Genomic DNA, 27237 nt, shown 5'->3' on the forward strand with positions numbered 1-27237 from the left:
CACATAATGGAGCTAAATAGTGTTGGGCAATTTCACTTTAGAAAGAGACAGAATGGCTCCCTTACCTGCAGGACTTGACTGCCATTGATTGAACACAATAGCATATCTAAAATAAAGAATGCATCAATCAACAGGAGTCTGTGGTTAACCTTGAAAGCACTAAAAATGAAATAATGAAAGGAGAGTTGCATTTAAAGCCACAGAACAAATGATGCCTATGTTTTTTAAGTGTGTCCGCAGAAGGAAGTTCTGTGCTGATATTTTAGAAGTCTCCGTCTTCCAAGGAGAGTACCTTCCTATTAAAGCAATGGTCACGATAGGCTGCCATAGCCTCGAAATGCAGCAGGCCCCTATGGTCCTTCCCCCCATGTCATCAGCCTACCTTTTGTCTGTAGAAAAACTTTAGCCAAAGAATAAGTTTAATCAGAGAAGTGAAAAAATGCAGAAGCAAAGGAAATCAGTCAAAGGAGACCAAATAATAATAGTTTAGTCATTAAGCAAAGTCAAGGACTTTTAGTTTCTCCTCAAGAGTTATAGATAATATTCTGAGCCATATCCTTTGAGCTGTTTTGTAGATACTGAAACCCCCACCAGGTGGAAGACGGTAACTACATGATGAACCAGACTGTAGCCATGACATAAACTGCCATAATTCTGAGAACTGGCCTCAAAGAAATGGGAACAAACCAACCCTGGAAATGAAGATTAATTGTACTTTAAACAATCAAGATGACACTGATCAGACCACCACATGACCAATTTCAAGATGACTGTTTGAGCTGACTGTACTGTTTCTGCATGTAGCCCCTTCCCTCCACCTATATGAGCTCTTGCCCACTGATTGTCGGGGGATGAGCAGTCAACCTTATGGTGTTAATTAATCCACCTGTATCAATAATAACTTTGAACATCAGTGGTCTAAATGCACCAGAGATTGTCAGATTGTCAGATTTTTCACTCCTCAAATCTTCAATAACCCCATACTCTCTTCACACTCAGCCGACTTTACAGGGATAATTGAAGTTATATCATTAATGAATTGACAACAGCATGGCCAAATCTACCAATATATTTGAATCAATACCCATATCTCTGCCTCTTCTCATAAGCCTCACCCCTTATTTTTGCCACCCCTCTTTTTCACAATATCTCTTACCCTCTCAAAGAATTCTCCTAAAATTATAACCTGTCTTTCTTGCATCATCAATTTCTTCCATTCTACTAAAATAATCCCATAACCACAAAAACATGTTTTAATTTCTTCCATTTCAAGACATCTTCTCTTGACTCCATCCCACCTCTAGTTACTTCCCCTTCTCTCTCCTCCCCTTTAGAGCAAAACTCCTTATAGTATAATAAATAGACTGCATCACTTTATAATCTCTCAATGTACTCCAATCAGACTTCTATGTTCATCACTCCATTAGTAGTTCTTGTCAAGTTTCCCCAATAAACTCCAACTGGGGAAATCCAGTGGTCAGTTATACACCCATTTTAGACAAAATCTTGGCAGCATCTAACATAATTGGTCACTTCTTGTTGAAACACTTTAATATTTACAGAATAATCTTTTAAAAAGTTACATCATTCTTCCAATGAAAATCTTTGATGACTTCTCATTAGCCTAAGAATGAAATTCAAATGCCTCACCATAAACTTACAACCATTAAGATGCTTCATGTTAAGGTTCTGTCTCCCTCTGACCTTATCTCCTTCCAACCCTTTCCTCACTTGTTTGACTACATTGGTATTTTACACACAGACCTTGTACAGCCTCGGGCTTTGTCCTCCTCACTCTGTTTACTGGATTCCTCTACTTCTGAGGGGCCTTTTTTCTTTACCTCAGTTGGCCAATCAGGTCTCTGCTGAGATGTCATCATTTCAGAGAAAACCACTGACTATCCCATCTAAAACATCTCATCTTTCTTTCCCTTACTTTCAATCCACTTATGGTGATTTATCTTATTTTCTCCTTCCTTTAGAGCACTAATCAATCCCTGGTGTCATATTTCTTTATTTATGGACTTGTGGTATGCCTCCTACTAGAATATCAGCACCATGAAATCAGTCAATACTCTGTTTTATTCACTAAATGATCAGCAGAGCCCAGAACAATGCCTGGACATTATAGATGCTCAGTGCATTTTAAGTAAAGAAATGACTAACTTCAATCTCACTTTCTTTAAAAAAAATAAAAAATAAAAAATACCTACTCAACCTATGAAGAATATTCAACCTAGCCAATTTTCTTTTCAGATAAATGAACTTCTTCCCAATCCATTTAAGTCACATCCCCTTATAATAAAAAGAAAAGGTAGATTATTTTTGGCCTGGATTTAGTTTGTTCTTCTCAGTCTTCTATACTATTTTAGATTACCAATCTAGACTCACTTAGCAATTATGACTCTGAAATTCCACCTAGTCAAGAAAATATGCAGTATATCTTAAAGATGGAAAGGAGAAATGGTACTTTCATCAGTATATAATGTTGTTCTGATCACCAAACACAGTTAATTAATCCCATTGGGTACACAGTTTTCACAATATATGTAATGTAAATGGATTTGATTAAGTATTTTGGTCTCCTCAGTGATTCTCCTGTTACTTAAAATTTTCTTCTATGGGAAAATGCTAATCCTGGTGAGTTGATAGTTACATGCAGTCTCAAAGTCAGCTCAGTTCTCCTCGTGTCCTGAGGCTGTTTTCTTCCCCCTTTCTCTGTGGAGGGCCTCAGCTCAGTTTGCTTCTCATTACCCAGCTTGCTGGCTGCCAGGAAGCTTCTTGAATGATGAGATTGTTGTGCTGTTTCATCCTCTGCTTGACCCAAGGACATGCAGTTCACACTCTGAGCTTTGCAACTCTTGCTCCGACCCTGCTTTTTTTGTTCAGTATTACCATTGTTCTCATAGGCATTCTTGTTGGCAGGCAGTTTTACTCTCTGACCATCCCTTTAAATAATAGCGATTCATTGTATCACCATGGGGCTCCGTGACCTACTTTCTTCTTTGATTTGCTGCCCTATGGTTGGTCTGTTTTACTTGTCTCCCACGTGTAAAATCCCAATCTCTCTTCTTTTTACATAGATCTTTAACAAACTCTCCTTGGATGAACTGACACCGCTTCTTTTATTTCTTTTCAAATTTTTATTTTATTAAGAATACTTGATGCAAAGGAGCAGTTATATACTCAAATTCTATGGTGAGTAGCAATTTTATGTTGTTTACATGAAGAAGGAATAATAGTAATAAATTTTTTGCTTAAAATGGTAATTTTATGTTACTTCTGCCCTATAATATTCAAATGTAATAACTAGAAAAAATATGTATTTACTTACCTAATTTACTCAATTTTTCTTTTTTTTTTGGGGGGGGGTTATAAACGTGCTTTATTACAAGTGGATAGTAGACACTGAGAATGAAAATCTTCGAACAGGTAAAGGGGAAACAAAAATCAAGACTATGTCCTACAATGAATTTCAGAGTCAGAAACAGGAGGCAGTCGTCAAGACAGAGGGCTCCCCGTGGAAGAGTACAAGGTAAGCATCCCTTCCCACGCTGGTATCCACAGGACAGATTCAGGGCAGAGGACCCCACGGACTCCAGCTACACTGAATGACCCACACCACAACATGATCAAACCCTACTCCGACTAGGTATCCCAACGATCAAGTTCTAGTTAAATCATACTCCCCAGTCTTCTCTCCATCATGGTAAAATAATGGGATTATTGTGAGAAAGAGAAAGCAACAGATGGGTCACAGCCCTTAGAGAGGTTGGTGGGACCTGTATGGTTAGTCTACACTGGGGGCACTATTTTCCTGCATCGTTTTCATGATCCAGTCAATATAGTTCTTGACATTCGTGTAGATCCCATAGGTCCCACACTGGGGGCCCCAGGACACCAAGCCAGCAACATAGAATTTGGGGTTCTCTTCCTTAGGGACCTGTAGAGCAAAGGCTCCACCACTGTCCCCTTCACAGCTATCAACACCCTTCTCACCTCCAGCACAGATCATGTTCTCAGTGAAATCAAAGGAATTTATATCTATTCCAGGATTTAGCCCCTTCACCTCCCGGCACTTTTTTAAGGGAGCGACAGGTAACTTTGCCCCTCTGAGGTTAACAACATGATCTCTCTTATTTGTTCGGCCCCAGCCTGAGATCAGTCCCAGTTTTCCCTCTGAGGGGTTGTATTCTGAAGAGGTGCCTGGCAGGCAGATGGGGAGACTCTGGGTCCCATTTTCACTGGGTCTTTCAGCTGCACCAGAGCAATGTCATTGTCAAAATTCTTCCGTGTTTCCAAGGCATCCAGGATCTTCCAACTTGGATGAATAAACACACTCTCAGTAGTGAGCATCTGGGCATTTGTCAGTTGTGAGGTGACCACTGAGGTGGATCCAACATACATCACCGGGTCACGGTTTCCCTCCACAACATGGGCAGCTGTCAGCACCCAGTACTCGTCAATGAGAGCCCCACCGGCCTGTGGGTTCAAGAAGAAGACTTGCCAGGGGAAATTTTCAGTCTTTGCAGGGGAGCCTCCAAATATCCTCTGTTTTCCTAAAAAGGGCTCACCAGGGACACCACAGACTGGAACACATTTTGGCAGCTCTGTACCCAGCTCCCGTTGCCAGCACAGCGATACTCCTCGCTTCCTTCACTCTCCATGTAGTAATATGGCTTCTCACAAGCGTAGCGAGTGACAGAACCAAAAAGAGTATTTTCTGGCTCTTGGACTGTACCATGCTGAATGGGTTCGGGAGCACCACAGTTCACAGATTGACACCGCAGTCTGGAATTACTCCACTTTCCATTGCTTTGGCAAGTAGAATAGAAAGATGTCGAGCCAACATTTCCCTGTACAACTTCAAACCCATCCAAACAGGTTATCTTCACCACATCCTTGAATACATATTTTGCTCTATTAGGCTCCCAAAAAGCATTGGCGCTGACTTCCTTAGGACAAGGGATTGGATCTCCATGGTAACGAAATTTCCATCCTTTTTTTTGCTCTGATCCATCGGTTTGGAAGATGATATTGAGAGCATTACTCTTGGTTTCAATAGTTAGTGGACCAGGGAATCCATTACCACAGTAAGGACCAAAATGCTCGTTTCCTGAAACAAAAATTAAACTGTCAGGGCACTGGCCCTCCGAATCAGCTGGTTCCACATCAAAATCTTCTTTCCGCATTGTCACCACCACTCGGAACCCCTGCTCCAACAGGATCTGATAGTCACACCTTGAGTTCTCTGGGTACAGACTGGGGTAATTGGGACTTGTGATCTCCCCAATCAGTGTGGTGAATACATCCCCACTGCAATTGACTCCACAATTCTTCATATCATCATGGAGGAAGTATTCTGGGGGGCAGGAGCAGAAGTAACCACCAAGGAAGTTGTTGCAGAAGTGGCTGCAAGGGGCATGTACAAAGTCTGTGCACTCATTTATATCTACAGCAACATAGTACGCAGCAAACCCAGTGAAACGCTCTTCATTGGAGAAGTCCGACCTGAAGATCACCTGGAGTTTATTATATGGCATATGGAACTCTTCCACCACTGGGGAGTTGGGACTCTTGCTGGTCCTCTTTCCACAGAGTTTCCCTTCTTCAAGGTCACCTGACATTATCTGCACTGAGTCACACGCGCAGTTCTCGGACAGCTCTATGTCCAGGTGGGTGAAATAAAGGTGGATCCCATACCCTTCAGGAACTTCTATATCCCAAGACTTCTCTACCTCATTGGGATATGCCTGAGGATAGTTGGGGGACAGGATCTCCCCATACATAGTAGGCTCGGCATAAACCCATGCCAAAAGGGAAAACAAGACAATGCACCACATCTCTGGCAATTTGTCCATCCCTGGTGAGCAGCTCATCTCTAGGTCCTGGCTCTCTGTACCTCTGGACTTTGGAGCTAAAGGGGTGGCAGGCCTGGCTGTATTTGTCTAACAAACACACTGGCACCTTGCTGCCAGTCAGTTTGTGACTGTTCAGAATCCATATCTTGTGAACTTAAACACAATTGGAAGAAATCATCTTAAAAAAGGTTAATTTCGGCATTCTGTACTTATGTCGGGGGGGGGGGGCTTCCTATGCAGAAGATTTTCATCTCCATTTCCACACCCAGGGTTGCATGGGTCGGTGAGCTCTGCCTACTAATCCAGCTTCACAGTGCAAAGAGGGTAGGTAGATGTTTTCAATCCTGGGCCTCTGTCGTTACTGAGTCCAAGCTCGCTCTGCTCGCTGCACAACAGACTAATGAATTGGAGACGAGGTGTTGAGGCAAGGAATACGACTTTATTCGGAAACCCAGCAGACCAAGAAGATAGCAGACTAGTGTCTCCGAGAAACCATCTTATCAGGGTCTGGATGCCAGTTTCTTTTATAGAATCAGAGAGGGAGAGGCTGTGAGGACATAAAGTAAAAAGGCAGAATAGAGAGGGAGAGGCAGGTGGGAAGTAAAGTGAAAGGGCCATCAGCCTTGCAAAATATCTCTGGGAATAACCAGCCTCGGTGAGGGGATGTGTTAATTTCTTCTTTTCTGCAGCCATTCATAGGTGGGCAGGGCTGATTGTCTGCCCTCAATTTTTCAATACTTGAGTATCACTTAACCTGGGAAATTTTTTTCAGTACCAAAATTAGAACACCCCAATCCCGCTCAGACATTATAAATTAATTACCCTAAAACCACAGCTTTTGAATTTCCAAATTCTTCGCTTGAAAGGGAAAACAATCTTACTTTCAGTATACACACATTGCATTCAATTTACAATCACCTTTGTATTAGAAAAATTCTAAAATTAACAAAAAGTAATGTAAGTTTTTTCAAACCCTTGTTGAATTTCAATGTTTCAGAGGCAAAATTCTCTTGAAGTATGTTTATGACTTAGCACATCCCAAATTAATTGAAATTATTTCAGTTTGTTCCCTAAACTTACTGTGCATCTAGTCTATTTACCTTTTCTTAGATATTTATTTTCTTTCTCTTTCAAATAACAGACACAACTCTGAGGGAAAAAAAAATATATGTATTTAAATATATAATATATAAATAAAAATATATATGTGTGTATATATATGTATTTATAAAACTGATAGGGTAACCATCAGATTTTTAGGGATAAAATGAAATTATTGAGAATAAACAGAATTATTATTTCTGGCTTGATACACTAACTAGAAACAGTCTCCAATCTGCTAACACAAGGTAGCTGGGCCTGTCAGAAAAGATAACATAAGGGCCATTTGGCCAGGGCCACTTATGCAAAACTGGCCATGATTTAGACTTTTGATATTATCTCCAAATAGTTCATATAGACAATAACAGACATATTTATTTACATATTTATTGACAAGTTTATTGACTATTTTTTTAAAGTACCTCTCATAAAACTTCACACATACATCTGATTATTGGACCATACTATCTGGATCATATCATGAGTTATACTTTTTTTATAAATATTATAATTATGAAGAGTTCAATTATATCATATTGTAAATTTTGTTGTGTCAAATGAAAATATTGACAATTCCATCATTTTTGCAATCCAGTTTTGGCATCCCTTCACTTGTTAATATAGGGAACTTCAAGAAAGGAGCATGACCCAGACCCATTTATCCTTCAGAAGGCTTTAGTAAGGGAGCCACATAAACCAATGGACATGGAGGAAGAATAGCCTGTGTCCTTGTTCTAATCCCTTCTAATCTCCTCCCCACAAACCATAATATTAGCCTAGACACATGCCTTCACTTAAGCAGCTATAGTGCTGTGGGAAAGTGCTTTTTCTCAATCATAGAAGCGTGACCTTTTAGGGTCGAAAGAACTTTAAAAAGCAGTCTTGAGTTTAAAGGACAGTCCAGCTGTCTCTTAACACACATATATACACACACACATACGACCACCGCCGCCACCATCATATTAAGATGTGAACCAAGGCCTGTTTTCTGAAGTCCCACAGCAAAGAGCAATCATTCAATCTAGAACACAGGTTTTTGGACTTTTATTCCATATTCTCTGCCTTGTGCCACACCAGACACAGAGAGTGACAAAACCGCTGGTGCCTGGGAGTCCCAGCAGAGTTCCTTTCTGCCTTCTCTTACCCAGTCACAACCTGGCTGCCTGATGTCCATGCAAAACCACTAGGAGGTAAAATGTCTTCCATGGTATGTGGAAGCTGTGCTCTCTAGAAAGATACTCTAATGGATGATTTGTGAGATTGAAATGGACGGTTAGTGTAATAAATGTAGGCAGTATCAAGGACCATGTTTCTATAAACTGGCCTGAAAAAAAATAGCATTGATTCTATGATCCAAATCCCTTACAAATCAAGTTTCTGAGCACAATCCTTTTTTATAATTGGAGGCTACATGTTCTGGAAATTCACCAACAATATACCAGAATATAGTTAGAAGTAGGTGGTAATAAGAGGTATAATTTTCTAAGTTTCTAAGAAAGATTTACTTCTCAACAGGTAACATTATCCTCCAGATATTCCTGATTTGTTCTTTATACTGTGTCTATTCTTTAGTCTTTACTCCTCCTTGCTTACAGGGAATGAATATTCTCCCCTCTCACTTTCCTTCAGGAACCACTTTTCTTCCCACTTCAAACACCAGGTAACAATCAGCACTGCCTGGTTCTTATATTATCTTGTCCCCTGGCCAATGCCAGGGGTATCTGACCCATGCTGGGCTAAGTATAATCCTTCCCCCATGATCTTACTGTCTGAAACCAAGTCATTGTAAGAGCATTAATTTATGGATGGTGTACAATGTTAAATTTGTTCTTGATGGCCAGGTTTCCTACTTAAGGATACAGCTGGTCTGCAGGGGACCGCTGGGAGGATGAAGTTGACAGGTAAAATAAAGGAAATGGAAGAGATGGCAGCCTTTGATTCTCTTTGTTTCCTGAGGTTCAGCTGCTTCCTTTCCTTTCTTTCCTAGTAGTTTATCTTCCCTTAATAACGTAAAGTAACCAAGTAATCTTTCAGTAAATTTCCCTTTTGCCTAAGCTAATCAGATTTGAGTTTTGACATGTGAAACCCAAAGTGTCCCGAATAGTCTATTCTCCCTTTCTTATGTCTTGCCTGCGATCTCCTTCTGGGATGGAAGACAGAAAAGGAAAATGAAAGGCAACTGGGGTATTCCTTTCCTCCCCCTATACCTCCATCTTTGAATGCAACTTATGATGAGCTAAGAACCAGGCAAAAATGGAAAATATCCCATTATATCTCAGGAGTGACCTTCAAGTTAAATCTAAACCTTACACTAATGATTGGAACTAAAATAATAGAGAAAATTTAGGACATTTTTTACAAAGACAGTAATTGTCTCCCCCTGGGCAAAGCATCTTTTGAAGAATGAATATTGGACTTTCAGGTCAGGGGTCAAAATCATCACAACTGGTTTCATGCTTTCTTTGGTTCCTGAGGCAATAATTTTATTACTACAAGGCCTTGAGCATTCATGGTCAGCTCTCATTGTGTGGATTTGTAAATAACTAGAGGACAGAATCTGAGTGATTATAAAAGAAGCATTTTGTCCAGAATTGTCACAAGCTAGGTTTTGGGATGCTTAAAATTTGTCAGTTTTCTCAGCGTGAACATTTACTTCAGTAAATTGTGGAGAAGACATGCCAGGTATCAACACACATGATATCATAACACATTAAAAGCAATCTCCTGAAGATTCTAGGAAAACATAGCAGAAAAAAACTTTTAACCCCCCCCCCCCAAATTGGCTCTTGAGCTCCTCCTCATCATTACTTCAATTTGGTTTTGAAAATACAAGTAAGCAGAATCTATACTTCTTGATGCCATTTATTTGTTGTTCTTGTTCATCTAAATTTTCCTATTCACCTAATTTACCCTTGTATTATGATCATAGTTAATTCTAGATAAAAATGAGGTTCAGTTTAAGCATGACTTACCCCAGCCTCTTCATGGGGCATCCAACCTGTTTTGGACCGGAGGATTACTTTGGAAGTTTCATCCTCTTTCCTTCCTTTGTACCTTTATTCTATATTACCAATATGTATAATTAGCAATATCTAACCTACAGTGGGTCTCCCTTCTGTTGCCCCTATTATTCTCCTGATTCTAATTCTATCCCTCTCTAATAACAATAAAACATATAATTACAGCATTTTTCAATTTTTCAGGGCAAAAGATATACACATATTATATATATATAATTCTATTCTCAACATTACACAGTAACATGGAAAAGGCTACTGCCATTATTCCCATTTCACAGTTGGAAAGTTGTGTCTGCCAATAATTAAATGGGTTGCCCAAGATGCCTTGGCAAGTCAATATTAGAACCCCAAATTCCTGAATTTGAATCTACAGTTGACCCTTGAACAATAGGGAGGTTAAGGGCACCAAGTCCCACCCTCACCCCCAACACACACACACACACACACACACACACACACACACACACACGGTAAAAAATCCACATATAATTTTACAGTCAGCCTCCTACATTTGCAGTTCTGCACCTGCGGATTCAACCAACCACAGATTGTGTAGTACATTAGTGAAAATGAGCAGGACACTATGGGGACCTCCCAAGCATAAAAGCCTTTCCACATCCCCCATTTCTTGTTTGTAGGAAAAGGCTTTCAGCCTCCTCGACCTTCCCTGAGTCCCAAAGGGCAGATTCAAACAGTTACTAATTAGGAGACTGAGGGAATGCAGAAAGAAATAGCAGTGCAGCCATGGGGCCTGAGCCTGGTTCCTGCTAGGGAGGATGTGCATATCAGTTTGATATATATCTCTGAGTTCTTCTACAGGAACTAAGGCCCCCACCCAGGTAAAGTATGGTAACTTCAGGCTGAGCAAAGAATGTGGACCCCAGACTGGTTGGAACCAGAAGCCTGATGGTTGAGATTCCTGGAACACCACCCTGTTACCTCACCACAAGCCAATCAGAAGCAAGTCACACACCCTGCAGACCTCTCTCCAAATCTTGCCTATAAAAACTTCTTCCCTGAAATCCATCAGGGAGTTCGGGTCTTTTGGGCATGAGCCATCCCATTCTCCTTGCATTGCCCTGCAATAAATAATCCTTTCTTCACTCCAAACATTTTGGCCTCACTGTGTGTCAGGCATGCAAGCTTGGGTTTGACAATAGTAGTGTGTGTATATATATATATATATATATATATATATATATATATAAATCCATGTGTAAATGGAACTGAAAAGTTCAAACTTATGTTCTTCAACAGTCAACTGTAGTTCTTTCCCAGTATGACATCCAATTTCTCATTCCTATTGGGCCAACATCTCATTCTTCTAGTCACAATGTATTCCTAATTGAAGGTTTACCTCCATTCCTTTGCAATATAACATGACAAACATTTTAACAATTTTTTTTTCCTGAAAAATATGGCTTCTTTGCTTATAGTCCAAAAAAGTTTCAAGTAATGGCAATTTTAATCCAGGTGTCAAGAAAGACAAAAATAGATGGAGATGATTCAGAAAATTAGGACTTTGTATCACTCCTTACATCATAATATTTAGACAGCTGCCTGTTCTCTATTTGTAGAGCTGATGCTACTTAGGAATAAAGCAGATATTTTTTCATGACTCTACTAATTTCAAATATTCTGACGTACTTTTCCCATAAATTATGGAAATGTCCTAGGAATTCCAACTCCTCCTAAACTACTTCCTGCACCAATATTACTGCAAAATTGCAAGTAACCTTAGTCCTGATTTTTTTTCCTAGAAAAAATGTAATTGCCAAAAGAATGTAGAGAGACAGATTACATCTGTTGAAGAGTCAATTACTAGAATCCAATTTTTTCAGGTTTTTTTTTTAAACAAAGTTATTTTAGGGCGCTTATTATGATGGCCCAATTATTTTTAGATACTTGTTCTGAGGTTAATACTCTGCACACAAATAAGTGTAGATTAGTGTGTGTTGAGACAGAACAGTTTGTACCTTTTTGCTACATACCAAATATCATCATAAGAAGCCACAACCATCATATTTGAAGAAAATCCAAACTTAATGAGCATTTTTTCTATTTCTTGTACTCATGAAATCTCCAAATTAAGAAGAGTTTATGTTCCAAGAATATGCTTATAAGGTGTTTAGAACTCAATCTATTTTTCTATAAGGACAGATGTAAATTGTGGGGAATTTTGTTTTATTTTTCAAGACAGCTGACACACAAATCTTCCAGAGGAGCTACATTTGCTGTTTTGATAAACTCATTCATAGTGGTAGCTGGGGCTTTGGGGCCTGTGCCATCACTAGTGTCAAGGATTCGGAAGAAAAAAAAACAAGGTAGGTTATTATCCATATGAAAGAAAAGAAACATGTTTGCTTTTAGAAGAGAGGAAGGGATGGCATCCACAGGAGTTGGGCAGCATCTGAGGGAAAGGGAGAGAAGAGAGGACATTTGCTGGATCACAGGAGAGGCAGGAAAGACCTGAAAGACAGACCTGAAAGAAGAGAGACTGCTCATGAAGATTTTAAGAGAGTTTACCTTGGAGTATCTGATATTAAGCCCTCTCCTCATTTTATCTTATGAATTGTTGGTAAATTCTACATTGCTATTTACATCCGTGTGCAGTAAATATATTCCAAGAAGCAGGAAGAAGAAAATGGGAAGAACATAGTTCAGGTTTCATGATAGCTATTCAGGGAAGCCTGCTGTGCCTATTTAATCCAGAAATGCAGAAGCAACACTTCCATTTTTTTTTAATTAAGGAGTTGAATATTTTATTATTAAAGTTTATTTTCCTACAAGTCTGTCGCTTCATTGTATAAAAATAGCACCAGCAAACACAGTATATTTCAAAATTAAGATAGTATCTTGTGTTTCAGCTGACACTGTACTAACAAAAACTTTTCTCCACTGCCTGTTATTTCTAATGGGAAGATCATTAGGTATTTTGACCCAGATCCAGGGCTGTCTGTAAGCAAGCTACAACGTTATATAAAGCTTAAGATAACAATGCTATCCTTGAATTACATAATTTTTATAACTAGTTTTACCACAATTTCAGAAATTCTGACTATTATAACTGGAGCCTAGCCTAAAAATTATAAGCTGCTGTGAAAGAGGTGCATAGTGTTTATCTGAAGTCATTAGAAGTTTAAGGGGTATTTTCTTAGGTTACATTGTGGCAAGTAGTTTCTTTTGCTAAAAGTTGCATTTAAAAAATCTATCCACCACTAATTTAAGACAACTTTGCTAGATTAATTTGTTACAAACTAGTTTATTTAGGGGTTCCATCTTCACACCTCAATACAGTTTATATATCCCTCACATGCTCCTTCACTCATCTAGTTCTGAGGGGTTACTGAGCTCATCTAGATCAGCCAACCAGCTTCATAAAAAGATTTATTGACAAGTCCTGGATTTTCTGCTAGAGCTGCATTCATTTCAGTTAGTTCTCCTGACAGAGGAGACTAGAGTTCACTAGCAGCTTTCACCCTTTCCAAAGCACCGAATTCATCTTGTTTGTTCAATTTTGTCCCAACTTCAGGTAACCTACAGTACCCAAAAGCTCCCAAAGCTTCCTGTGCAAAACTGCCGATCCCTACTGTTGCAACACCTTTTTCTGTTGTTATCCACTCAAGGGTCTCTGTTAATTTATGCTCAGAGAGCAAAGCTGGCAGGTGCTGAGCATCTGGAGCGCGCCCAGTAACCACCACCCTCAGCCCCCAGGGGCCCGGGGAGAGCCGCCCTCCTCCCCCCGCAAACACACACTGCGCCGAGACGCTGCGCAGGCGCACAGCACGCAGATCACGTCCTGCACGCTCCGCGCCACGCCTTGGGCAGCGCCACGTGCCGCGGGCTCCATGTTCGCCTCCTTCACCGTGTTTGGCCTGTTTTCAGGGATGCGGAGGGCACTTTTGAGGACTGGGTGAAGACTGGCCTTGTTTCTGTGACAGATACATTTGAAGTTACAACGGGAGGTGCCAGAAACAATTTCTTCAAATCCCATCAGTTTCATGCAGAGAATAAAGGAGTAAATCAGTCACTCGTAGTTCCACAGTAAGCCAACTTTTTTTTTGTTTGTTTTGTTTTAGGCACAAGGGCTTAGTTGCTCCGTGGCATGTGGGATCTTCCTGGAGCAGGGATCGAACCCATGTCCTCTGCGTTGGCGGGCGGATTCTTAACCACTGCGCCACCTAGGAAGCCCAGTAAGCCAACTTTTTGTTTTCTTCTCAGTTCACTCAAAATTGGTTTAAGGTGTGGGGAGGGGAAGGGAGGAGAGGATTCTCAGTATTTGTTCTATGTATGAGTGATGGGTTCCTAATTATTATGTTTCCTGTGATGTACTTTAAAACACATGTCATGGAGTATGTGATATGTGTGTGTACATGTACAGGAATGAATTTGTGTTAATTGTATTGACCCCTTAGGGAGGGCTTATTAATATTTCAAGCACACTAATCAGGACTGACAGTCCAGGGAGTGAGTTAGCATTTGAAGGACCCTAATGGAAAACCTACATAAGCACTGTTTGTAACTCTGATCAATACCGGATAGTTTCTGATTAGCACAGAATATGCTAGAAATGAATTTTCTTCAGGGAAATAAGTGGTGTTCAGGATACGTCTACTTGCTAGATACATTGAGTGGGCACCCTTGCATTTGTATGAACAGAGTTTAAGAATCTAGTAAACCTAATAGTGTACATTCTTCAAAGTGGAATCTAGTTTTGGAATTCCAGTCTGTTCTGTGTGTGGTCTGTGTTACTTGATTCTGACTAGAAGTTTAAATTAATCCTGCCCCTAGAAAATTGTCCCTTTTGCCTTGGGTAAGCCCGTCATGCAAGTTGCTTGTTGGAGACCTTAAAAGAACAGAGGGCTGAGACGCATTGAAATTTCAGAACAATTTGTACGGTTTTGAGAGAAGGGGCTGCTTGTTAAATATTTGCATGTGTGACAGAATTAGGAGCTAGCTATGCTGATTATCTGAAGGAAACAAACTGTGGTAAAGGAAACTGAAAATATAAAGACATATAGGCTGGAAGGAATTTGATATGTTTAAGAGAAAGGAAGCGGGCTATTGAGGACAAAAAGTAGGAGTGCATTTAAAGCCAAGTGGAGAGTTGTGAAGGGAGGTCAGTGGATTGGAGTAGCCAGGTCATGTAGGATCTAATTAGCCATGGTGAGGAGTTTAATCTGTTTCTAAGGATAAAAGAAAATGCCATTGGAACACAAATTACTTGTTGGTTGAATACTATCAATGTCATGGATTGCAGACACATCTGCCTAAAAAGGCCAGGCAAGATGAAGCAGTCGTACTATACAAAACATCAGCTCAAGTTCAATAGTAAATGGCAATTGACAGTGGACTTAGAGGTTAAGGATACCATAGTGAGTGGTGAGGACTTTAAGTGAAGATACATGCTTCATTTGTGAACCTATGTCCTGTTGATGGTGGTGAGGGAATGGCCTCAAAACAGATCCAGGTGATTGTTGTCATGCTGAGATATGAGTCAAGTATTGCCACATCCTCCTGCTTGCAAGACAAGCAGTACATTTGAATTGCTGCATTAAATCTAATGTTTAAATGATAGTGGCTAATTAAAAAAATAAGTCATTATGTGGGATAGATAAATCATGAACTTAAATGGGGCTCATGGACTCCCACAAATAACCTCTGATCTATATAGTGAATGTTTAACTTTCCGTATATATGAAATCTCTCTTGCCCTTACTTTCCTTATTAATTGCAGCTTTAATTATTCCTACCTTGCAGGTAAAAGAATAAAATCTTTCAAGCTAACCCCAACAAATTTTAATTTCTGCACTCCAGCATCTTTTCATTCAGCAAGTATTTATTGAGTGCCCACCATATTGTATTGAAATGTATGAATGGACAGAAGATCAAGATCTATGCCCCTGTGAACTTTATAAAGTCCTGAGAGTTCCTTAAAAAACTAAAAATAGAACTACCATATGATCCAGCAATCCCAATACTGGGCATATACCCAGAGAAAACCATAATCCAAAAAGAAACATGTACCACAATGTTCACTGCAGCACTGTTTACAATAGCCAGGACATGGAAGCAACCTAAATGCCCATCAACAGATGAATAGGTAAAGAAGATGTGGCACATATATACAATGGAATATTACTCAGCCATAAAAAGGAATGAAATGGAGCTATATGTAACGAGGTGGATAGACCTAGAGTCTGTCATACAGAGTGAAGTAGGCCAGAAAGAGAAAAACAGATACTGTATGCTAACTCATATTATACAGAATCTAAAAGAAAAAAAAAAATGGTACTGATGAACCCAGTGACAGGGCAAGAATAAGGATGCAGATGCAGAGAATGGACTGGAGGACATGGTGTTGGGGGGTAGGGGGCGAAGGGAAAGTTGGGACGAAGTGAGAGAGTAGCATGGACATATATACACTACCAACTGTAAAATAGATAGCTAGTGGGAAGTTGCTATATAACAAAGGGAGATCAACTCGATGATGGGTGATGCCTTAGAGGGCCAGGACAGGGAGGGTGGGAGGAAGTTGCGGGAGGGAGGGGATATGGGGATATATGTATAAATGTAGCTGATTCACTTGGGTGTACCTCAAAAGCTGGTACAAGAGTGTAAAACAATTATATTCCAGTAAAGAACTTAAAAAAAAAGTCCTGGGAGGACACAAGTTTGAAGGATAAGTGGGAATAGCAGGAAATGAAGAGGTCATAAAGGAGATTGAGGTGGAGAGGTAAAGAAGACAAGATAAAGGTAACAAATGTGTGAATTATGTAGTATTATAGAAGGTGATCAATCGATGCTATAGAGAAGAGAGAAATAGAGCAGGGTGGGGGGGTTGGGAGTGCTGATGGTCTTAGGAGGATTTCCACAGACTTTTCCAACTCCATAATCCTTCGGATCTACTTCTACTCTCATATCTAGAATTTCATTTTATCCTTTCTCTACTGCCTTCTTCCCCTCAGTTAATATATGTACTCAAATGTAGTCAAGTATCTTCTGTCCTAAAGTAAACAAACAAAACAAAAACTCCTTTAATCATGCATATTCTTCTTGCTTGTATCTCATCCTTTAGGAAGGGACCTGTCTACACTGCTGGTCCCAGTTTCTAACATCCTGTTCACTCAACAGCCTACTCTGATATGACTTCCATTCCAATCTCCTTACCAAAATTGTTTATAGATGACCTTTGATTAGCCTCATCCAACTGGTGTTTCTTAAGCTTTAATGTTATTTCACCATTCCTCAGTCTTTGCTGTTGTTAAATGTTCACTCTTTCTTGAGGATTCAACTTCTTTTGGCTTCTGAGATGTCATTCTACCAGTGACCTTCTCCTTCTCAGTCTCCTTCATGTTCTATTTTTCTGCATTTACTACCTTCTTCTTAAATGTTAGTACTCCCACAAGGTAATTATTACTTCTTTAAGGCTAGAAAAAAGTCCTTCACCAACACAGGCATCGGAAACTCAACATATCCAAAACTATACACTCATTTGTTCTCTTCTAATCCTGATCTTGGTTAACTGCTTTCAGTATTTGTTTCTGGAAAAGGGAGGTAAGACTTTTGGATCATTTCATCTGCCCTGGAAAACAGGTTGCTTATTTTTATTTTCAAACTTTAAAGTTTTTATTTTTAAAAATGGTTTATATTCTCATGTAACTGTGAAGAGTGTGTGTGTGAATAGAGAATTTGGATAAGAAAAATTAAACATTATGTGTTGTGAGAAACTAGTTATCATCTGAAAGCATTTGACTTTCAAAATCTGGCATATTCCCTAAATTTATTCTTCAAGAAATTATATTGTCATTTCTGGAAGATTGCATCTAGAATTTTTTATCAATTCAGCCTAGACTATCTTTTTAAAGAAGATTCAGTTTAAATATTAAGCACAGCATTTAAAGGAACTGAGCTTATCTAATCATCAGAGGTTAGGGCAGAAAAAAATTGTCATCTGGTTTTCATCTGTTATAAATAACAAATGTCACCTAATTTACCATTTGTGTTAGGTTGAAAAAGACATCCTTCACCAATTAATTCCCTACAGCCTTATTTTCAGAAAGTATATTCTGCTGCAGAACTTCATCACAGACATACATATACACACACAAATTTATAGTTCGAGTACTGTTTAACAGTAAATTGACGTAACATTAGATGAGAAAATGAATTTTGGCTTTGGTTCCAAACTGCTACCCAATCAGAATTAGTATTTATCTTTATACAGAATATTATTGGATAGGTTTGTTAAGTCTCCATAGACAAGAATGTCCAAATAAAACATACATACTATGCATGTATACTAAAGGAAAATGAATCCATTTTATCTTAAGAGACTAAATATTTATACTTGAAATGTTTTGCTTTTGGTCAGGTGTTGAAATGAAAACCAAATTCAAATGTATAATTTATAAATATGTATTAAGAGAGAATATATGATAAGCATGTAATATGGAATATAAATATAAATTGTTTAAAAATATATGTGCTCTTGGAAGATAATGCTTGGCACAGAATAAAACAGGAGATTTATTTACCTAGAAAATAACATTATTCAATCTTATATTTAGAGATTCTTATGTACCGTTATTCATTTTACTGGTAACAAAGCATATAATTAAGAATACTACTAAATTAATTAGCAATATAGTGATGATTACTGTGGTTAAAGGAAATTGCCATCTGGTTTTCCTGTTACTTTTTGAGTACTTTTATATACTTTAAAAGTATTTGCTTTATGCTGTGTAATGAAAATGAGACTTTATAGAAATACCTATACCTGTTTGCATTCATAAAAAGGCAAAAAAAACTAAATGTGAGACAAAATACACAGTCCACAAACAATTATGATTATTGAAGAAATACATGAAATATTTATCTCAAAACTGGCAAATTTTTGAGTTTCCTGGAAAAGGAGTAGCTTTTCCAACTTGGAAATACACACTTGTAGCAAATGCTCATGCTTATGCTTAGAACAATTTGAGACACCAAGAGACTGATAGTATTGATAGCTGGGCCAGTTAAAACTGCAAGGAGAATTAATGTCTTCCTTTTACTACCCTTTCTAAGCTCCTGCTGAGTGAGAGTGGTCTTGAAGGATTTGGCGTTCTATATACCTACAACTTTAAACTAGGATTTACTACTGATAGTCCTTTCCATGGCAGTATTTAGTTGTTCTTGTGTTGAGATAATGTAAACAGCTGGGATCTATTCCAGAATTGTCTGGCTCCAGCTGGACATGCCTTTAAAAAAATAAAAAGAATCCTCTTGTTCAGAGTTGGGTTTTCACTGTAATCACAGAATTTAGTGTACAAAACCAAGACATAAATGGTTTCCTGCACAGGACTGGCTTGACTTGGTTGTCTAGACGGAAGAAACTCTAACTGCTTATTCTTTCCTTTCCTCTAGCATTTGAGATTGTCTCACTCTATTACAAAGGTCTAGAGGTCTAGTTCCTAGTGGAATTTTGTTAAGTAGTGTAAATGAATTTAAATAAGAAATGTTGTATGCACCAAGGAATGATTCTGACTCATTTAGGTCAAGCGTGTTTATCGCATTCTTGCTACTAGAAACTCTATTAGTGAAATTGTTTGTCTTAGTCTTGATTACATTAAACCAAACTTGTAGAGCTAAGGAAAGAACACATTACTGAGGAGCAGAGACAAAGAAATAATCAATGTAGTTGAAATATCCATGAGACTTTTCAGGGCAAGAGGAATCAAGTGATAAGAAAACTGCCAAACACTGAGTCAGCCTTGCCTGATTGTCAGTCTCTGCATAGTTATGGGAGATCACAAGTTCCTTGGTTAGAGCCTCACTCTGTATCCCTGTCACCTTGACTGCTATCCATGAACTCTGATGACCAAGCCGGCAGAAAACACCATTACGGGGCTGCTATAGATGAACATCAGCAACCCTCCTCCAAACTTCATCAAACTAATTTCCAGTCTGTTGAAGCTTATGTGGACTAGAAAATTTGTATTGAGTCCCACATTGAGTCCCTCAGTATATGAATCTCAAAACATGTGTGAAGTATCTGTTTTTAATAGTTTGAAGCATGTTAGAATCTACTAATAGTAAAATCCCTGAGTAGAAAGTGGGAAGTTGTTGACACCATATTACTTGTTATCCCAGTAAACCACATGGAGAAAATGTTCAAGGCAGTTGCCTAAGAGATGTATCCATAAAGTTTTAAATCTTGTGTGCAATGTCAGTTTACAATCAGAGAATGCATGTTGGTTTTTAAATTTTCAAAATAAAAGGGTTCCCAGCACAAAGTTAAAAACAACTACTGAGAACTATTAGACGTAATGTTACTACTTAAAAGCCAACAAGCGATCACTCTGCTCCCCGAGTATGGTGTTGGCATTTGGACCAGGTTATTTTAATGGCAAAATTTGCAGCAGCAGGTAATTATCATCACTCCATTTCCTAGTCTCTGGTTATGGCCTGTGGGAGCTCACTAAATCCTTATTACCTTTGTGTAGCTTATAAATTGCAAGTATTTCTAACTTTGAGCAACAAAGAAAAATATATGCTATTGTAAGCTATGGACTTGTGACCAAAGCTTGTGCCATGATTGATAAATCCATTTCTCATTCTCATTCATTGATTCAGCAAGTACTCATATAGTATGCTAAGTGCTAAATAGGCTGCTAGGCTCTGGGGATCCAGTAGTGACCAACATAGACATGATCACTGCTTCATGGTGTTTATAGTTATTGAGTTCATTAATTCATTCAATAGATATTTCTTGAGTGCTACTATTTCTTGAATGCCAGGCATTCTTCTGTAATGGAATATGCAAGTAGACAAAAAAGAAAAAAATCCTGACCTTGTGGAGCTGCTTCTTAGTGGGAAAGTCCAGATAATAAGCACCAAACATGATAAATAAGTAAGTGATAAAATATGCTAGGAAGATAAAAGTATCGTGAAAATTTAGAGTAGCGGAAGGGAGCGGGAGTTCAGTTTGAGTGGTTGTAATTTAAATACAGTGGTCCACGTACAAAGCTGACACATTTGAGAAAAGATTTGAAGGAACTAGGGAGTTGGCCATGCAGACATCTAGAGGAAGAAAGTATTAGAACAGGGCAACAGAAAGTACAGAGACCCTAAGGCGAAGGGATGACTGGCATTTTCAGGGAACAAAAAATGAAGCCACGGTTTTTCAAGCAGAATGAGCTAGTGGGAGAGTAGCAGGCAGAAAGATCAGAGAGGTAACAGGGGTCCAGATTCTGAGTCTTGTAGTCCCTATTAGGACTATAAAGAATCACTCTTGTTGATGTATTGAGAATATACTGTAGTGTACAAAAGTAAAATCAGACCCATTAAGAGGTAATTGCAGTAATCCAGGTGAAGAATATGATAGCTCAAACAAGAGGGATAACAGTAGCGGTTGTGAGAGGTGGTTAAATATCTTCTGAGAGTAGAACCAATGGGATTCCCTGATAGACTGGATATCAAATGTGACAGTTAAAGTTTTTGGTCTAAGCAACTAGAAGAGTGGAGATATCTTTAACTGGGAGGAAGAAGATTGCAGGAGAAGCATTTTTTCTTCCCTTTAGTGAAGGAGTTAGTAGGGGACAGGAGATGATCATGGTTTTAAGGGACATGTTAAGTCTAAGGTGTCTGTTACATACCCATGGGAATATCCTTTATATTTCCAAGATAGTGTGATATGTGAATGTGGAATTTAAAGGTTATAAATTTGGAAATCATTTGTACGTCAAGGTATATGGAACCACTAGACTGGATGAGATTACCAAGGGGGCGAATATGGTTAAAGATGAGGACCCAGACTAATCACTGGGTCACACCACCATTGAGAGGTCTGAGTGAAGAGGATGAAAAAGCAAAAGGAACAGAGGAGCAACCAGTGAGATCAGAGGAAACCCTGGGAGGTGTGGTGCTTAGGATCCAAGGAGAGAAAGTACACCATGGAGGAGAAAGTGATCAACTGTGTCAAATCCTACCAAGTAAATCCTGTGGCAAGACTCCATCACAAGACTTAGCATAGTTAGGGAAAGACCAAAAACATCATTAAAAATATGATTAAAGTCATGAAAGACCATTTTTAATAGACTGTCAGTGATACGTGTAAATGTTTCTTTTCCCACTCTCACAAAGTGTAATTATTATCTTTTAAGAGAAAATTTTAAATGTGTAGGTTGTTTTATTTTCTTCTTCAGTTATGAAAGAGACAGCTTTTTTGTTTGGGAGTACTGATGTTTTTCTATAAAGTAGTCACATCTTTAATTTTCTTTTAAAGTATTAGCATGATTTTTCCTTGATTAAGAGAGCTCTTGATAGAATGATGATAACATTTTGTCTGCCATGTTTCCAGCTGCAATTTATCTTTCAATAATGTCTTGGCTCAGAATTTTTAAAAAATTTATTTCTATGGTATTCTCTCTCTCACTTTTTTTCTTTGTAACTTATTTTAATTTTTCATTTATATTTTAGATATATTTTGTAAATATTTTTATATTTCTAGACTCAATATTTCATATGTATCCATTGAATTCATGTATCCATGTATCCACATTGTTTTCTAGGTTATTTTACACTATCACTTAAAATTTTTATTCTATGATCTATCTAGAATTTATTTTTAATGTATTTATCAATATACTTTCATTTGACCAAAACACTAAAATATACTGGAGGGCAAAGTAGACCAAACATGAATGTTATGTGATCTGATTTCTTATCTGTCCCTTCTCTGTTTTGAAACAGTTTCCCTTCAGGCATGTTGCAGTGTAGTTTTTCATTGAGGAAACACCAAAAATTCGAACTTCAACAAATATAACTGAGGTCGATTCTGTCATACAGTCAAAGCAGACAGTTGCCTTAGGCAGCAAAAACATTCCACACAGCAAATTCTTTAGGGATTGTTTTTAGTATGAGAAGCCAGAGGCAATAAAATATAAGGCATTTCCCATTTTGTCTAAAGTGAATTAAACCAGAATTTAATTATTTCTTAGAAGTATCATCTTTGGCACCTATATTCGTGTTTATATTCCAGTGTGGGCTGGAGGGTAAAGCTACCTAAAATACTGATGAACATTTTAGGAAACAATTTAGTAGCTACCCATTTCATACAATTAAAGGATAAATATTCAGAATGTGTTATTTTTATTGGAAAGAGGTGTGTGTGTGCATGGAGATGAAAGTGTGTATAAGAGAAAGCTTGCAAATTAAAATAGATAAGAAAAAATTAATTGTATCTCTCACCTAATTATTCATCTCTGTCAGTTAGAAGCCTCAAACCGAAAACAAAAAAATGGGAAATATGAAAATTCAGTCTTGCTTTTATAAAATTTTCCTAGACTTTAGCAATCTGAGGAACTAATGAGATCTTAAAATTAGTAATATTTCAAATCTCTTTTTTTTACTTAGACCCACTTAAGGCCTCTTTAAAAATCCGCTCTGCCCTGAGTCCACCCCAAGGTGTTCAGGACTTTGTCAGGATGTAGTATGTAGCAGTGTTCACAAAGGAGTGTATTTCAGTCGGGCTGTCTTGCTTCTGTCCGTCGAGGTACCGTAGTCTCCCACTGGGTGTCACCAGACTCCACTCAGTGCTTCAGTTTCCCATCTGGTACAGCTTTGCTCCTTAAAGTATTGTCAACTGGGGTCCTCCTGACACCAAGGCAGAGGGAGGTCTGGGATAAAGTAGGATAGACTGTGCTTTCTCCCTTCATGTTACAGTTGATTGATTAGAGGAGTTCCCTAGTAATATTGCTTAGGCCTTCAATGTCCAACAGTGCCTTTACTGAGACAACTCAGGCTCTGAGTTTCTCATATTTCTCTTGATCTCTCTAATGTTTCTATTGCTAACATAGCATATATTCAGCACTTATTGAGCCCATATTCTTCTAGGACTTAGACACGGGTCAGTAAAGACAGAGGAGTGAACAAGCATGAGAGACAGAATGGACCCTGTATTCAGAATCAGGCCTCCTCACTCACTAACACTCTCTTCCCAGGTCAAGCTGAAACTCAGAAGAGTCTGGTCCCTTTGTCCTTCAGAGCAGCTTTCCAACAGTGATTTCTATGCCAAACACCTGTAAAGATGCTTTAGAGACATGTTTGTTGAACATAATCTGAGTCCTTAAAAACCATGTGAGATCTTTGCTACAAAATATTTTCTTAGCTGTACCCCCTCTGATCACCTTTCTAAGTTCTGTCACTTTAAAGGCAAATCACTTAATTCCAGCATCACATGCATGCCTTTATCTGTAGCTTTACATATCTGTAGCATGTACCTATCGTTTGCATGGAATTTCTAACCAGCTCGTAAGCTTCTTATGAACGAAAATGTCTTTGTGTCTCCTTATGGGAAACAGTGGTAAGTAATATATAACCCTGAGTAAATCTCAGTACATTGGAATCTACTTTGTTAAGGTAATAGCTACTAGGGAGAAAAAAAGACATTTTTGAAAAAGAGTGTGTGTATATACCGTTAGAACTTTTGGGTATTTATTTTCCCATTAACTCTAAAGTTTCTGCACATGAGGCTGCTCTCCCAGACATCTGTGACTTAATATGTAGGATATTGGTAATGTGCAGAATAAAATATGTAGCCATAGTGAAATGGACATGACCTTACACGGGATATGAGGTGTATTTAAAGAGTTTTCTGAGTGGCTTTTCAACCACACACATTAGACTCAGTTAATATAATTGCTGCTAAGTGCAGTTTTTATTGACAGCACAGTATGTTTAAAGGAAGCCATTTGGAAATTATGAAAGCTCATCTCTATTTTAACCCTGCAAATTGTATCTCAGAATTAAGGCTTTACTGAGTGGCCACCTTCATTTAATCTAACGTTCTTCAGAATCTTATCATCAGCAGTTGCTAAATATATGCTGATTATTCTAGCATTAGAAATGTAAGAATTTCAGAAGTTTCTATCACAGTGCTCTAATGCTTTCTGTCCGGATACCTCATAACTTCTGCACCATAATGGAATGCATCATCTCCTTGTTTTTTGTTTTTTCTTTTTAAATAGCCAGATGTTCAATTTTATTTTGTTTTTTAAATTTTTATTGGAGTATGGTTGCTTTACAATGTTGTGTTAGTTTCTACTGTAGGGCCCAGTGAATCAGCTATACGTATACATATATCCCCTCCTTTTTGGATTTCCTTCCCATTTAGTTCACCAGAGAGCACTGAGTAGAGTTCCCTGAGCTATACAGTAGGTTCTCATTAGTTATCTATTCTATACATAGTATCAGTAGTATATATATGTCAATCCCAATCTCCCAATTCATCCCCCCATCCCGTTCCTCCCTTGGTGTCCATACATTTGTTCTCTATGTCTGTGTCTCTATTTCTGTTTTGTAAATAAGATCATCTATACCATTTTTCTAGATTCCACATATATGTATTAATATATGATTTTTTTTTCTCTTTCTGACTTACTTCACTCTGTATGACAGTCTGTAGGTCCACCCATGTCTCTACAGATAACCCAATTTCGTTCCTTTTTTATGGCTGAGTAATATTCCATTGTATATATGTACCACATCTTCTTTATCCACTCCTCTGTTGAAGGACATTTACAATGCTTCCACGTCCTGACTATTGTAAATGGCACTGCAGTAAACATTGGGGTGCATGTGTCTTTTTGAATTATGGTTTTCTCTGGGTATATGCCCAGTAGTGAATTGCTGGGTCATATGGTAGTTCTATTTTCAGTTTTTTAAGGAACCTCCATGCTGTTCTCCATAGTGGCTGTGTCAGTTTACATTCCCACCAACAGTGCAAGAGGGTTCCTTTTCTTTACATCCTCTCCAGCATTTATTGTTTGTAGATTTTGTGATGCCCATTTGATGGGTGTGAGGTGATACCTCACTGTAGTTTTGATTTTCATTTCTCTAATAATTAGTGATGTTGAGCATATTTTTATGTGTTTGTTGGCCATCTGTATGTCTTCTTTGGAGAAGTGTCTATTTAAGTCTTCTGCCCATTTTTTGATTGGGCTGTTTGTCTTTTTGATATTGAACTGCATGAGCTATTTGTATATTTTGGAGATTAAGCCTTTGTCAGTTGCTTTGTTTGCAAATATTTTCTCCCATTCTGAGGGCTGTCTTGTCTTGTTTATAGTTTCTTTTTCTGTGCAAAAGCTTTTAAGTATAATTAGGTCCTATTTGTTAATTTTTGTTTTTATTTTCAGTACTCTAGGAGGTGGGTCAAAAAAGATCCTGCTGCAATTTATGTCTAAGAATGTTCTCCCTGTCTTTTCCTCTAAGTGTGTTTTATAGTGTCTGGCCTTACATTCAGGTCTTTAAATCATTTTGAGTTTATTTTTCTGTATGGGGTTAGGGAGTGTTCTAATTTCATTCTTTTACATGTAGCTGTCCACTTCTCCCAGCACCACTTATTTAAGAGGCTGTCTTTTCTCCATTTTATATTCTTGCCTCCTTTGTCATAGATTAGGTGACCATAGGCACTTGGGTTTATCTCTGGGCTTTCTATCTTGTTCCATTGATCTATATTTCTGTTTTTGTGCCAGTACCACAATGTTTTGATTACTGTAGCTTTGTAGTGTAGTCTGAAGTCAGGGAGCCTGATTCCTCCAGCTCTGTTTTTCCTTCTCAAGATTGCTTTATCTGTTCAGGGCCTTTTGTGTTTCTATACAAATTGTAAAATTTTCTGTTTTAGTTCTGTGAAAAAAAGCCATTGTTAATTTGATGGGGATTGCATTAAATCTGTAGATCACCTTGGCTAGTATGGTCATTTTAACAATATTGATTTTTCCAATGCAAGAACGTGATATATCTCTCCATTGGATTGTGTGGTCTTTGATTTATTTCATCAGCATCTTATAGTTTTCTCCACGCAGGTCTTTTGCCTCCTTAGGTAAGTTTATTCCTAGGTATTTTATTTTTGTTGCAGTGGTAAATGGGATTATTTCCTTAATTTCTCTTCCTGATCTTTTGTTGTTAGTGTATAGGAAAGCAAGGGATTTCTGTGTATTAATTTTGTATCCTGAAACTTTACTAAATTCATTGATTAGCTCAAGTAGTTTTCTGGTGGCATCTTTAGGATTTTCTATGTATAGTATCATGTCATCTGCAGTGACAGTTTTACTACTTCTCTTCCAATTTTGATTCCTTTTATTTCTTTTTCTTCTCTTTTGCTATGGCTAGGACTTCCAAGACTGTTGAATAATAGTGGCAAGAGTGGACACCCGCATCTTGTTCCTGATCTTAGAGGAAATTCTTTCGTTTTTTCACCATTGAGAATAATG

General features: G+C 38.2%; 2 protein-coding genes across 3 annotated transcripts in view; both read right to left on the minus strand.

Annotated features, from left to right (window-relative positions):
- PPP1R1C (protein phosphatase 1 regulatory inhibitor subunit 1C) overlaps nt 1–27237 on the minus strand; it is a 124668-nt gene that overhangs the window by 6765 nt on the left and 90666 nt on the right. The window lies entirely within an intron of this gene.
- Nucleotides 3370–5924, minus strand: LOC130858783 (complement C1s subcomponent-like). The gene is given in 3 exon segments (XM_057745787.1): nt 3370–4224; nt 4227–4613; nt 4616–5924. Coding segments are annotated over 3 exon segments (2085 nt in total). The 5' UTR covers nt 5880–5924; the 3' UTR covers nt 3370–3790.

This window comes from Hippopotamus amphibius, chromosome 8 (assembly GCF_030028045.1).
Source record: "Hippopotamus amphibius kiboko isolate mHipAmp2 chromosome 8, mHipAmp2.hap2, whole genome shotgun sequence".
Lineage (NCBI taxonomy): Eukaryota > Metazoa > Chordata > Mammalia > Artiodactyla > Hippopotamidae > Hippopotamus > Hippopotamus amphibius.